General features: G+C 37.8%; 1 protein-coding gene across 2 annotated transcripts in view; it reads left to right on the forward strand.

Annotated features, from left to right (window-relative positions):
* Nucleotides 1–12,439, forward strand: part of EFHC2 (EF-hand domain containing 2) — a 56,793-nt gene extending 44,354 nt beyond the window's left edge. For both annotated transcript variants that reach the window (XM_038157489.1, XM_038157497.1), the window contains 4 exons: nucleotides 2,717–2,914; nucleotides 3,500–3,592; nucleotides 10,414–10,519; nucleotides 12,117–12,439. In XM_038157489.1, coding sequence (XP_038013417.1) covers nucleotides 2,717–2,914; nucleotides 3,500–3,592; nucleotides 10,414–10,519; nucleotides 12,117–12,212 — 493 coding nt within the window. In that variant the 3' untranslated portion in view covers nucleotides 12,213–12,439. The remainder of the gene's footprint in view (nucleotides 1–2,716; nucleotides 2,915–3,499; nucleotides 3,593–10,413; nucleotides 10,520–12,116) is intronic.
* The last annotated feature ends 2,250 nt before the right edge of the window (nucleotides 12,440–14,689 follow it).

The following is a 14,689-nucleotide window of genomic DNA, read 5'->3' on the forward strand; positions in this document are numbered from 1 at the left end:
ATTCTGTGACATGCAGAGAGATATATCTGATCACATGGACTGGACGGACTTTGTTTCAGCCACAAAAAATGCAGGAGCCCTCTCCATGGGCAGGAAATCTGGGCAACCCAAATAATCAGGGTTTTCTGAGCCTCAGTGCTTATCTGGGCCAGTCTCAACACCCTTTAATGGTCCTCATCCCTCCTGTGGGGGAAGGCCTGGGGTCTAACAGGGGATGTTCACACTGCCAGAGGAAGAATTTGCCTCTAAGGAACCTTGAACATTTGTGCTCTATAGTGATAGTAGATTTTGTTTCTGTTAGTTTGGATTACATCCAGTAATCTAAAGGCTCCCATCATTATTATCTATGTATCTTATTTTAGAATTAAAGAAGCATTTTTAATGACAAAAACAAGAGCAGTTCTTTACATCTATGAAAATTCCAAGATACTTTCATGTGAATAGAATATTTTTTCTTTCAGTTTCTTATTGTGTACATCTCTGTTTATTTTTAATCTGCCATGACATTTGATTACTATAACTAAGTACAAATGATTATTTTTAGTGCAGGCAATTATCTGTATGACAGCTTCAATGATAATCTTCTTTCTTTATCTTAAATACAGCTGAGGTTTTACTCAGCTCTGAATTTGGCTGTTCAGATTTCTTCCTTTCTACCTATGTAATTTTATATAATCTGCACGTAAAACTACATCTATAAGTATGATGTAGAGAAGAGAATTGTGATTATACAATTTAACTGCTTTCAGAACCCAAATATTCAGTACTTCATCCACGAAATAAAACTGTGATGTACACTGAAGCTATCCCCTAAGCTATCATTAGAACTATTGAAATCTTTGTTAAAAAGAGAATTAAAAAATACTTAAAACTTAGATGCCTGTGCATCACACAGCCCTATCCAGGCTGTTTTTCTCATGAGCTAGTGGCAAGAATGTTTGCTGTTAGAGACAAAGAACCATGTGGGTCTAACAAAGATGCCTATCTTCAATTCAGCTTGAGAAGCAGCTCTCTTGAGCAATTAATTATGACTTATTCTTTCTGTAATAAACTCAGATTGCAATCTGTCTTATTCTTCTAGAACAAAAAAAGAAGGAAAACAAGAGCTAGCTAAGCTGTAGGAACAATTATTGGAGCTTGGTTTTTTTGGTCAGGGAGAGTTTGGATGTCGTTCTATTTGTGAGTCTTGGGTCTTACTCATTAGTCCCTCACAATCACTAAAATATTCCTTAATTCCCAAGTGAAATAATTTTATCCGTGGGTTTTAGTGATTTGATTGTCACTGACTGGATTGAGAAAATAAAAGACTTTTAAAATCCTGACAGTGGAAAAATCTGTGCCATGTATGGAAATCCAGTGTGTGGAAATGGCTGATGTTATCTACAGCCCCCAGCTCTGCCAGCCCAAGCACTGGAGAGCCAGGCTTTTCAGGCAGCATTGTCCCCTCTGTGTGTGCAGTGGTGTTTATTGCAGGCTGCTGGAAGGAGGCTCCAGCTTTGACTGCAGCTCTGAATCCTGCTGCAATATAAATAATAATATGCAGTAAGTGGAAAAGTAATACTGACAAGATAATGATAATATTAGTAGATGGACCAGGTCTTGGTCGTTAAGTTTGTGTAATCTCAAATAAGGTTTGCTACTGTCAACAACTTGTCACTTCCTTGTATTTATTTCCTGCCACTGCAAATAAAATATCATTCTGATTTATTTAATATGAAAAAAAGAAGCAGTTGAATCTAAGTAGACACTCTACAGTATTTAACCTTTCTTTAATTGTTGTGTAAGTGCAATCATATTACATGAAGCGATGCTTTCCTTTGAACAGGACCACACAAGCCTCTGGGAGGAAGCAAGGGAAGAACTATGTTTCTTGTTAAAAGTTTGCAAATTTGGAAGGGTCCTAAATTTCTGTGCTTTCAGTTCACATGTGGATGGTAAAGAGATCCCTCATCAGATTAATTCAACAGTTCAAGTATTCTCCAGGCAGCCATTTAGCTCTTGTGTCAGAACTTTGTGCATCACTACTAATTTCTTCCATTTGTTTTCAAGGATTGGAGTTTAATCACAGTGATTCAGTGTCCTCATGGGTATCACAAGGTACAGCACTAATTGCACCAGCAATTATAGTGAAGTTTATTCTTAGTGCAGTTTATCCAGAAGTATTATATATAATTAATCTAATTTTGACTAAACACATAGGCTTGTGCTGATGCTTGCTTGTTAAAAAGCCTGGTTGAATGTGAGTGCACCAGAGGCAGATGTTTGGGATCATAGAGCCAATGTAGTTACAGTAATCCAGATTTGACAAGAGCCCTTGTAACAGCTGAGGGAGCTGACACTGTCCCATCAGATGGATCTCAGGAAAATGTCTTCTTCCATGGGCTGGGCTGGTTTGTCTGAGCAGCACACACAGGCTTGAGAGAGCACATCCCAGGCTTATCCCTGCATTGGATATGATTTTCCACTTACAGCATCCAGGTGTAAGCTACTCTTGCTGCTGCCTCCTGTCTTGCATTTTTGCCAGGGGAACTTGGGATTTGGTGTAATTCTCTGTATGGCATCTCTGGTAAAACATTTCAGTCATGGTTAGGATGTATTTTTGTATGTATAGACAGCTACTGAGGAAATTTGGACATCCTCCCTCAAAATTAGTGATTATTAACTGGTTTTAACTTATTTACCTAAAACTAATGTAGGCTGTTGGTTTTGTGCACAGAAATTGGATAGTCAGTGTCGCTGGTGGAGGATTTTCAGAACATGAAATTATGACTCTTGGGCGTCATTATGGCATCAGAGATGACAGTCAAACAGACCTGCTCCTCCTCCTTTCAGTGGCTCAGGACAAACTGAAGAAAAATGCCTTTGAATATTTTGAACAACTGATTACAGTGTTTTTGTACAACGACCGAGAAAAGTAAGTTTCCTCTGTTTATCCCAAAATGTTGTTTGAGAAGCTCTTCTTGTAAATCCACCTACTTTCTGGTTGCTGCTGAGCAAATGGTATATTGTGGCCAAAGAATATTATGCACAACGTTAAGCCTCTCTCAGCACTTGACAATAGCCAAGAAGAGGACAGCCTCTTTGTCTATTTTATATTTTGCACATGGGCTTTTTATTGTAGATGCTGCACTGAACATTCTGTGACATCAGATACCAGTTCATGGGCAAAACACAGGATTTTAAATCAAAGAGGAAAAATAGTGATTTAAGGGGAGAAAAAAGGAAAGAATGAATCTTTATGTGACTCATTTGCCCTTTTTGTTCTCTGATGTCACAGATAAAGAATCACAGAGAATCACTGAGGATCTCAGTATGAGAAAGGCTACAATGTGGCCTTCAAGTTTCTCAGCTTTGTAAAAGCAAAATTTCATAAAACTTTGTTGTCTTTTTCTCTATGCTGATATTCCTCACACATTTTCCTATGCACAGAAACATTCACTTGAAGTAAACCTGGAAAATACCTAATGTGTATTTCTACCCCTCTCTTTCTTATGTCCAGGTGTGGATTGTTGCCCTATGAGACCTGCAGGACTATTTTCAAATCCTTTAAATTGCCACTTCCTGATGATCTTCTAGAAACTTTACTGGCCAGGTAACTTAAGGGCAGATAGGGTGACCTGCATGCACGGGTGCAAATCAGTGCTAAATATCTACTGCAGACACAAATCTTCAGAATTTGTCATTTATCTAATATGAATCATTTAATGATGCAGATTTTGTCCCTACACACACAGACTTTCCTATTTATAGAATATTTATAATCAACTGAGATGCATCCATCTTAGCAACTTCTCTTCATTTTGCCTGGCATAGTAAATCATCTGGGGTCTGGCAGAATTCTATGGAATTAATCTTTCCAGAGTCAGTTACTGATACTTATCATTTTCAATAAGATTCACTTTTTTTGCTTTAGTTGTTCCTGTGTATAGATGTGAGGTAAAACAATAATCTTATGAAAACACATCGTGTGAGTTCCAAGGAACACACTAACATGGATACAAGAAGTGTCTTTATCAAGTTGACAGCATCAGTAGTAAACAAAATAGGTTTGCTACTCCTGTTAATCTCACCTGAAACATATTTTATTGTCATTTTTAAAAAGGAAAAGGAATGCTGGCATGGCTTTGGTACTTTTCCATGGCACATTTAGCTTTTTTGAGACAAATTGCTTTGCTAGCTGTATTAATGTGAATAGAAGTGAAAAGAACTACTATTTAGTGCACTTGTATTAAAGATTAGAGTTCAGAGTAAGCTGTGGTGCTCTGAACACTCATATCTTGTTGAGTTTGGTTTTCCTGGCCAGATTTTCTGGTAGTAGGTTTAAATGCATACTTGCTGGTTTCTTCTTTCCCTTGAGGGAAATCCTTAAATCACATATTTTGTCTATGCTTTCATAGTGTGTGAAAAACAGGAACAGGTCTTGTCTTCTGTCATGTTTAGATGCTTTCAGGTAAATAGACTTCTTGATTTCAGGAAGAGTTGCAAATTAAGCATGTGGGTTTAGTAAATAATGAAAACACCCTTGTCAGGCAGAAATGTGGAATCCATTTTGATAAAGCTGCTTTGTACTGCTTCATCACTTCTGACACTGAGTTACAAGCATTAGTCTTCAGAAATGTCTGAATTTTAGCAGTAATCTATAAGTGACATTTTAGAACGCCCACCAAGCTGCCCAACACAATTGTTGAAGGACAATTGACATCCCATGTTAGACAAGGGGTTCTTACAGATTCCATTTCTTCAGGGCTGAGCTTGAATAGATGCACAGCAAGCCACTGGGAGTTTTCCTTTATGTACTAACTCAGTTCTGATAAGAAGCAGACAAGCCTGACACATCCTGGGCTCTAAGGACATGTTTATTGTTTGTGAATTTATACCAGGGAAAGCTTCTGTGCCCTGAACCTCAACTTTCCTAAGGAGTGAATATAGGCAGTTAAAAAGAAAAAGCCCAGTACACTATAATAAAAATTAAAGATAAGCTTAGAACACAGGGAGGAGATCAAGGGCTGGATTTCACCCAACTTTAGCAAGGTACCCATGACAGCTGAATGAGGTTTCAGCTGCTGTAGCTTCTTTCTGTAGGTGGTGGAGGAGACAGTTATCTCCTGAGCCTGCATCAGAGCTGCATTTCCAAATTCCCATCCATTTTCCTTATACTCTAAAGGGGCTGAGGCCAGCCTGTGTTACAGATTTCTGTATGAGAGAGGTAAATGAGAATGGTGTGAAGCTGGGCTTCAGAGATCAGTGTGGGAAGTGCTTCACTTAACAGAGAGCTCTGTGTAAGGCACTTCTAAGTTACAGCATCAGCTGCTTCAAAGGTGGCAGTTTAGGTGGTGTCACAGCACTGCAAGTAATGAGGAATTGGCACATTCTCCATCATGTGTGCACTTGGCACTGCTTGGGAAGTTTGTTGTTTTATGAGGGTGCAGAGCCAGGGAAATATTTTTTGAACTCTATTTAATAGGACTTAATTTCCAGTGGTCTGTAACTTGAAGAGGTAAGTCGTCTTAATGAGATTTAAATTTTTTCTTTCTTTCTGCTTTCTTTAGTTCTCTTCAACACTGAGGAATCATGAAACAGGCAGGTTTATTGTTAATGAAGAACAGTCTCATTCCTGGGGCGTTTGCAATTCAGTGTGGGCCAAGTTTGTCAACAGTATTCCAGTATTCTTTTCTTGTTTCTTTTTATTTTTTTAAAATTTTTATGAGGAACCATGTAGTTTTGTATCCACTGATATTTCTAAAACAAGTGGTGCTGGTGGTCCTACTCTGTGAATCTTTATTTATGAAGGAAGAAAGTGGTACAATAAAAGTTGCTGGACTGATTCCCACAGAATCAGTATATATAGCTAATGCACTAGCTGGACCCCATTCAGCTATAAAATGATGCTGGACAATGTGATCAGATAATAGTTGAAGGCTGAAGCTCTGTGTTTATTCAGCTTTGCTATCTGAGATTAGGTGGCAAAGACTTTCTCCAGGACTTAATGACTCTATTTTTCCATTTTGAAAGGTAGTACTCCTAAAGTATTTATTATTTACATTTGTAAATTATACTGCAATGATCTGTCACTTATTACAAGCATGGGATGGGACTAGAAATTACTGTCTAATTTTGTGGTCACCTCCAAATGACCCAGGACGTTGTTTATTGTACCCAAAGACCACTCAGTTGCCATGGAGTGAAGGGAGACTTAGCACAAAAATTGGGGTTTCATAAGACCTTTTAATATTTTCCATCTTGTGTAAATTTATATTTTTAATTATGGGATGTTGAAATACTAGGATTTAGGTACCCAATGATGTGTTTTTCCAGTTTACCTGAGCTGGCATGTTAAAAAGTATTTGCTTTGTCCATCAGCATTTTCTCACTTTTTAAATCGCAGAACAATACAGAATTTAATCACATTGTATTAAAAATGCAGACAGTACACATTTGTTTCTGCCAGAAAACTACAGTAGTCATTATAAACAAGTCTTTAAATTTATGCAGGCATAATGAACAATTACAGTTTGTTTAATAAATAAATTTTGCAAAGTGCTTAAGTAATGAGTTTAGGGGGTTTTTCTGTTATTTTTATTTTCTGCAATGCTAAATTGATGCTAACAAGGACTTAAAAAGAAGCAGTCTTTCCCTGGAGGATTTATAAACAACTGGTAGCTAAAGAAGGGAAAAAATGAGAGGAGAAAGAATGGATGACAAGTTTAAAGCATTACATGTTGATTATTCTGCATTAATTCAGTTGTTAATTGTAGGTCCCTAGTTTTTTAAATTATGTTTTTTAATTTCTGTTGAAAGTAGCTGATTAGTTTTTCAGCTCTCTACGCTGCTGGGGGGAGTCTGTTTGAAAGGTGCATGTTGTTTTGAAAAGGAGAATCTCCAGTTCCTCAGGTAGCAGTGCCTGATGACAGAGGGCCTCCTACATGGTGATCCCAGTTCTCAATTCACTTACAGGCCAGGCCACTCCTTCCTGCTCAGTTTTTCCTAGGATTGTGGCTGGGTAATAGTTTTGGACCTGGTTTCCTAGCTGTAATGTTTTTTTTAGGGCTGACCTATTTCTTTTAGGAAGAAACCCTCTTTTCCTGCTACAGCAAGTGTCCAGTAGCAGGAGCAGCAGTGGGAATGATCACAAGAGCTTTCTCCTGCTGCCTTCTTATTACCTTTGGTGCCTGTGCCTATGTGTCCCTATGCCATTTGTGATTAAAAGGCTCTCTAGAATTCATATTTTAATCTCTTAAGACAAATTGTTCCTGTTACTCAGTTTGCTGAGGAGCTGATGGTTCAATTCATGGTTGTTCAAGATGTGAGTAAATGCAGTATAAATATAAATTGAAAAAAGGAGATGGTAGTCATTATTATTTAACAGTGACTTGTGTTTGTTGGTTTAAGTCCTTTAATATGAGCAGTTTATGACAATGTACACCTGTGGCAATTTAGTCCCTGTAGAACTGTGTTGCTCTGAGAGTAACAAACTGGCTGAACAATCCCAACATTTTCTCTAAGGTTAAAGCAGCAGATGCTTCTGCTCTGTTATTATCAGATTAACTTGTTAATAAATGTTGTTTGAAATAAAGAAATTTAAAAAACCTCTGAATGCACATTAAAATTTCACATAAATCTTTGGGGTATAGATTTCTTGATGGGAAAGAAAAACTTATTAGTAAGTAACTTTGACTCACCAAGGCATTCTGAGGAATGATCATAATGTGGTTTGACCAGATTTTTCACCTACCTGAAGTATTTAGTTATTAATGTATTTTTATAAGCAGAAATGTGTGATTATTTCTGCAATGATAAAGAAAATAAAAAGCTCTGCACACTGTGATGGGGACGGAGGAGTGACTTTCATAGTCTAAAATGCCAGGCATTGGTGAAGTAACAGGGAAACACTGAAGAAAAGAGTGGTTTAAAGCTATCTTTGGCACATCTTCTTGATAAGACAAATCTAATTTCCTTTTCTGAAGAGCACTGTCTCAGCATTATTAACTCCAGCCACTGAAATGTATGACATCTCTGTCCTAATAATGCTCAAATTGATAACATCTCCTAAGTCCATCTGGATGCTCTGTGCCAAATCTCTAATGTCTGTTTTTAGTAGATTGATACAATAAGTCACAGCAGTAAAAAGATCTAAAGAGTAGATTTTTTTTTTCTTCCTGGGTTATTCTAGAGTAGTATTTTAAGATGATTTCTGTAGCTATTTAACTATGAGGTTTAGGAATCCCATTTCCTCTGCCCATGTTAAAATTCTTGGTTATAGATAATTTCAACCCATATTGTCATCTTAGCTCACTAGTGCTGTCACATCAAAGGACTTTTCTCCTTGTAAATGTGTGTCAAAAGCCCAAGCAATGCTTTCCTCAACGTTGGTGCCTCAACAGAAAGTTTAAGTAGTTACACACCTTCACTAGTTCTTTGTTTAAAAATCCTGCTTATCCTGCTTATACAGCTCAGCATCTTGGTGGTAGAATTAATCTTTTGACTTCTCACAATGAGCAAAAGGTAACTACATAATAGTAGAAGGAAAAATAATTTGTCCTGATTGTTCAGAAATTCCAATCTGTCTGCCATTATTTTTCCAAGAAGTATAAGATTTTTGATTGTCTTATTACATCTCATGCAAAACTTGTTTGTCTTCCCTATTGCCACCTGCAAAAAAACCCAAAAACCTGAAACCAAGAACCCACTGGAAGTGAGAATGGTAATTTTCTTGTGTATTGGATATATTCCCCAGAAGTAAGGCTTTGTGGAAATGTTAACTTGCGTGTGAGCTATGGTGAAGAAGCAGGCTGTCATAGGGGGGTTTTTCACTGCAGTGTTTCAGGCTCCATTTAATTCTGGTAGCAGTAGCATTCTTTTCTGACTTTGCTTTCATCTTCAGCATAACTCACTGTACTTAACATTCCAGTTTATCGCTGCCATCTCTGTTTATGGCTCTCAGTATATTTTATTATTATCTTTCCTGCTGACTATTAAATGAAAGGTGTGGGGTGGGGGGAGGAGAAGGGAAGGATGAGCTGCAGTTTATTGCAGTTTATTTTTGTCACCAGATCTGTTTCTCCTCTGGTATTGTTTTCCAAGTTTGTGCTGTAAATTCTCCCTTAAAGTGCCTTCATGCCTAATTTTTGTTAGAACCCTCTGTAATGATTGAAGGGTTTTGAGGCCTGTGTTTTGTGCACTGCTATTTCATTAAGGACAAGGCAAAATGATTTTCTGAAATACTTGTTTCCTGTGCAGTAGTTTTTGTCTCACCAGATGACAGGGCAGAGTTGTTTAACCTGGTGTCTCCCACCAGGTAAGAGCTACTCAGTCTTGCTGGGTGTCCGTTTTCCTACGTGGACCCCAGGGAAGCACAGACACTTCCAGGCTATGTTTTTGTGCCCAAACTGGGTCCCTTCTGCAGGTGGGTGGTGTTGGGTGAGACAGGTATCCTTCAGAAGCTGCCAGTGCTGTATTTATTGCAGAGCATTGCAGCTGTTCTTTTCAAGCTGCAGCCCAAAGGCATCTTTCAGCATTCTGCTGGTGACACTGACAGAACAGTGGTTCCCAAGAATCACCTCAGTGTTCTGCTGAACTCAGGACTTTTATTCCTGAAGCTGCTTCATCCAAATCAATGGCAGAATGATGGAGTGACTTATAGATCTATTCCCATGTGGCTTATTAGTGCAGGGTAAAGATTTTAGAAATCTGAGGGAGGGAAATAGCATTTTCCACATGTACCTATATACCTGTACACCTTAGCTGGCAGCATATATCTCTTCTGGCATATATATCTGCTGGCAGCATCTATACGCATTTAAAAGCCACAACTGAGATAAACATATCCATAGAAATAAAGAACAATGCCATAAACCTGGTACCCAGTGATTTTAAATCTGGCTAGTACTTGATACATTAGCGAGTTGTCTGTTTGTCAATTGCAAATTGATCCCAAGGTGTGTGCAAACAGCATTTTTGAAGGATTACTTATTTTCAGGAGAGGATTGTAGAAGTCATAATAGAGCAGGTCAGTTGTGTTGCAGCACAGGTGTAATTCTGTTTCTTTTCTATACAAAGGAACCACGCACTGATCAACCCAACTCTATATTTATTAAAAGCTATGAAATCAGTGTTGGAAAAGGTTGGGCAGTGCTTCAAAACTAAAATGAAAATAGCTGAAATGAAGTAAAACTTGAAGAAGTTGAATTCTACTATAAGAGACAATAACAAGGTGTAAGAATGTGGAAAAGACTGTATAATATAGATGTTCCTGACATTTTGTACTTTTTTTTTTCACTCCTGCCAGTGTTTGGGTATAAAGTAATATAAAAGTTATTATCCCAAAGGCAATGATTAGTATGTTGCAGATAACATGACATAACTTTGTTAAAAATTCCCTTTAACCTTGAGTCATCTTATGGATATTCTGCTCAGGTTTGAAGATAACCAAAAGCAGGTAGACTATAAAAAGTTTGTTCATGCACTGAACTGGAGAGAGAATCAAGTTCATGCTTTCGTGGAGGAAAAGGAGCAACCCAAGGTAAAACCAGTGTCTCAATATAATTTCTCCAACTTTAACATGACTGTCTTAGCCAACACACACTACAATATTTTTTCCTATTTGTGTATTGGTACCTGTTTTCTTTAAGTAATTATTTTTAATAGATTTAATAGGGAGGTTTAGGGTGAAGCAGAGAAGTCAAACAGGGATGAGGAGGTGCCTAGTAGGTATCACATCTCTGGAAATTTTATAGAAGAAAAAAAGAGAAGGGGAAGCAGATGTATTTATCCATGGATAATGGGCATGAATATTCCTTCCCCCACAAGTATCATTGTCACATGTCAAATGATCTGTTCATTTGCTGAGGTAGACAGAAAGCTCCACTGACACATATGCAGAAAACCCCTCTGCATTTTGTAGAACTCCTCAGAAGCCTGTACATAGCACACCACATCTCTGGTAGGCGTGCACAGAGAGAAGAACTGATGGATCAACTTTGTATGTCTTTAGCCTGCTACTCAGGGTAAAAAAAAAATGCAGTATCAACAAACTGCAGAGACTAATCTGATCTTACCATCTTGTGCTGAGTGGAACATTTTAAAATAGAAGGTCCATAAGGCAATTATGCTGAATTTTAAATACTTTATAACAAATCCAAAGGCTTCTGCCAACACATCATTTTGCTGTTCTAGCCTGGCCCATGTGTTGTACAGAATATGTTTGATTGTGTTCAGACCATTTAGAAACACAGCATTCCTTTAAATTCAAGTTCACTCATGGCATAGTTCAAACCAGTATTCCTCACGCACTGTGCTCCTGACTCCTCACTCCTTACCAAGGAGTAGCATCTCAGATTCTTGGGTCTTAGGAGGGCCCAGGGCTGTTGCTCTGCTCTGCTTGCCATGGTTGATTATTTTTGCTTTGTCTTTGTGAAGAATTTTTCTGTCTTGTACAGGTAAAATCAAAACCCTTCCACATGTTTTATACAGCAGTCCTGAGGATGATGGTGTTGATTAGGCTTTGTTGAGGGGATATTCTTAGTTTTTACAGATGAATTCTGTGCTTAAGCAATAATTAAATATTTAATATTTTAAGAGAGGTAACTACAAAATGGAAAAAAAAATCAGAGACAGAAAAAGTTTTAAATCTTGTTCAGCTTTAGAATTCAATTGTGATTCTGAGCATGACTTACCATGGTTGAATAGCAGTATTTTGAGGCTACAGTACCTGTATTTGACAGATAGATTTCAGCAGCAGAGCTGTGCTTGTTTCGCTGGATTTCTGTTTTATTCCTTCTCTTTATCTCATTATTTTGTATGATTTTTGGTGTTGAGACATAGATGGCTTTCAGGAATTTGAAGCATAAGCATTTTAATGAAGAAAATGTAGCATTATTTAATTAAAGAATATCTGCAAAAGGGCTAGTGATAGAAAATATTTTTAATAAAATATTTTTAACATTCATAAGAATGTGTATGTTGTAATCTTTTAAGAAGATGTCCTATATAAAGACCCAATTTTTCACAAATCTGTGTGTGGAATTGAAGCAGCTCATTCAATCAGATGTTGACCAGTTTGTAATGATTCTTGTTTTCATTATTGTCTACTAAGATATTCTCTGGGTTACTAATTTCAGAGGGAAGATATCTGGAACCAACTACCACGATCCCCTCCCGTGACTGGGATCAGATACCCTCCTCTTCTGGATGATCTCTTTGGAAAGGAAGAATAATCTCATCTGTGCGAGGCACTGATTTAAGATTGGTGCTTCACCTCTGAAGATTACTTAGAAAGATACCAAAAACATTTCTTGTATAATAAGAAAAAAGCAGATACAGGTTTTATTGCATTTAATTTCTTGTTCCAACAGAGATGTCTACTTGTGTGTTTTTGGAACTCTTTCTAAATCAACAGCACTGTCACACTTATACAAGCATAAGTAAAACTAGATCCTCTAATCTCTGCCTGGTTGCATGGAGAATTTGTGAGTATTGAGAAATCTTTGAGTCAAACACTGCAAAATCTGACTGACCCTGCTTTGTTCTGAGAACAAACCTTGTTGGATGACCTCTTAGAATTTGGTTTGACTGCGTTAGCACAATAATGCCATTCCATTCACGTTTCCTCCCTTGCTCTGCAGCTCTTATCTGTGGTTTTGCTCTATTCCCGTGGTGATGCTCAAGTGCTGTTCATGTCAAAGCTGGTTATTTTGTGGAGGAAATGCCAGCAAGGTTTTTGCACACTATAAAGCTGTTCTGGTATCAGAGATAATTATAGCCTTCCAAAGTGGAAGCAAATGTTTTGCAGGCCCAGCACTGAACCTGTCAGTTCTTGCTTTTTGTTTTAGATGTGACTCAGGTTAGTTCCACCCAGCTTTGTACTTTGTACTTGCCCTTTGAAAATTCACTGATGCCCTTCTCTTTCTCCATGGCTTAATGGAGTTCCTGTTAGCATTTTTGTATCTTTTTAAGCTTACCCCATGATTAGATCTGGATTTACTTTGTGCTTTTGTGAGAGGAGTAATTACCCCACTCTGAAGGATGGAAGAGCTGAGGTGAAGGTGGAGCTGATTCATCCACAAGGTTCCACTGGGGAAGGGGAAGAGTTGTGAGCCAGTGCGCCTCTTCTGGTGCTTGGGAAGACTTAGAACCCTGTTTTTTCTTTAATCTGAAATTACAGTTTTGGGGAGGAATTGTTTGCTTTAGAAAGATGAGAGTTCAATGTTTCTAAATCCCCAAACTGAGGGAGAGACAATGGTAGTTTTTTGGAAACTGGGAGATCCCCCTTACAATTATGATTCCGTATAGAAATACCTTCCTACACCTTTGCATGATAATATAAATGAAATTTTTATTATTTTTGTACCATATGACAAAATATAAAGCTTTTGAAAGCTCTTTGCCTTTTTTGCAGTGGGAAAGGTCTTGAGACAAGGCATTATTATGTTCTTGCTGCTGAGGAGGGGTAGCAATAAGATGGGCAAGGAATGTCTCTATCCAGAGGCTCAAAATGAAAAAGACAAAACACCTAAAGTGCTCCAAGTTGTAGAAAAGACTATGAATTGCTTTTTAATCCAGAAGAGGAAAATGGTTCCTTATAGGACAAGAAATACCTGACCACAGGGACAGTGTCAGGATCCAAAACAACAATTTGTGTTTGAAGCCAATTTGGTGAAAGCTGGATATTTTTATAGCATACCACCAAGACTGAGATTGATACTAAATGAATACAGTTTTCCTTGTAAATTTTTAACGTTCCCAAGACTTCAGAAGGATTTGTTTCAGTTGTGGAAATCTTGTACAGCTGAGGGTTTCCAAGAAAAGGGGACTCTGAACACTGAGAACCTCTCAAGCAGCTTCTAGAGAAGATAAATTCACTTTAGGTTGTTTCTCTTTATGTGTATGAGACAAAAGGAACATTTTTTAAAGAAAAAAATAGTTAAAGAAATATAATTTTATAATTTAATATGGAACCATGTTCATAGATCTATTCAGTCATGATTTGGTCTTGTCTGGTCATGGTCAAGAAACGGGACCCTAAACTGGAATCAGTGCAGAGAAGAGCTGGAGAGGTGACCAAGAGAATGGAGATAAGAAAGGTGACTGAAGGAGCATAGTTCATTTAATGTAACAAAATGAAGGCTCAGATTGAATGAATATCCTTTCTCTCTGTAAATACATTGTTGCCAGGTGAAGAAAATTATCTGGTTCGGGTAGTCTTAAGGAAAAAATGGGTGTAATTTGCCATAAATAAATTAAACCTGGACAACAGAAGCTGGTTTCTCACTTCTAAAACATTAAGAGTCTCAAATTGCCTTCCAAGACTGATGTACTCAGTTTTAAGGTTGAGATGGGTTCATCTGATGATGGTAATTTTAGGAGGTTTATGATACCATTCTGAATTATTAGTCTCATTTCTCATTTTCTCTTTTTCCCATGCATCTTGCATAACCCTGACAAACACAAAACAATCTCCTAGGAGAGGGCAGACAGGGCCTGAAAAATATTTTCATTGCTTGTCACTGTGCTCAGTGTGTCATACACTGTGGTCCAACATGCTATAAACACTTTTCACCAGGTTTTCTCTCTGACAGGCAGCAGTGCTTCCAGCATGGAAAGCCTTGGCCAATGAGCAGCCCAATAATCCTCTTTGTATAATGTGACTTACAGCATATGCTGCCCAGAATATTTCAACCTCTCCTCTAATCCT

Source organism: Motacilla alba, chromosome 1 (genome assembly GCF_015832195.1).
Source record: "Motacilla alba alba isolate MOTALB_02 chromosome 1, Motacilla_alba_V1.0_pri, whole genome shotgun sequence".
Classification (NCBI taxonomy): domain Eukaryota; kingdom Metazoa; phylum Chordata; class Aves; order Passeriformes; family Motacillidae; genus Motacilla; species Motacilla alba.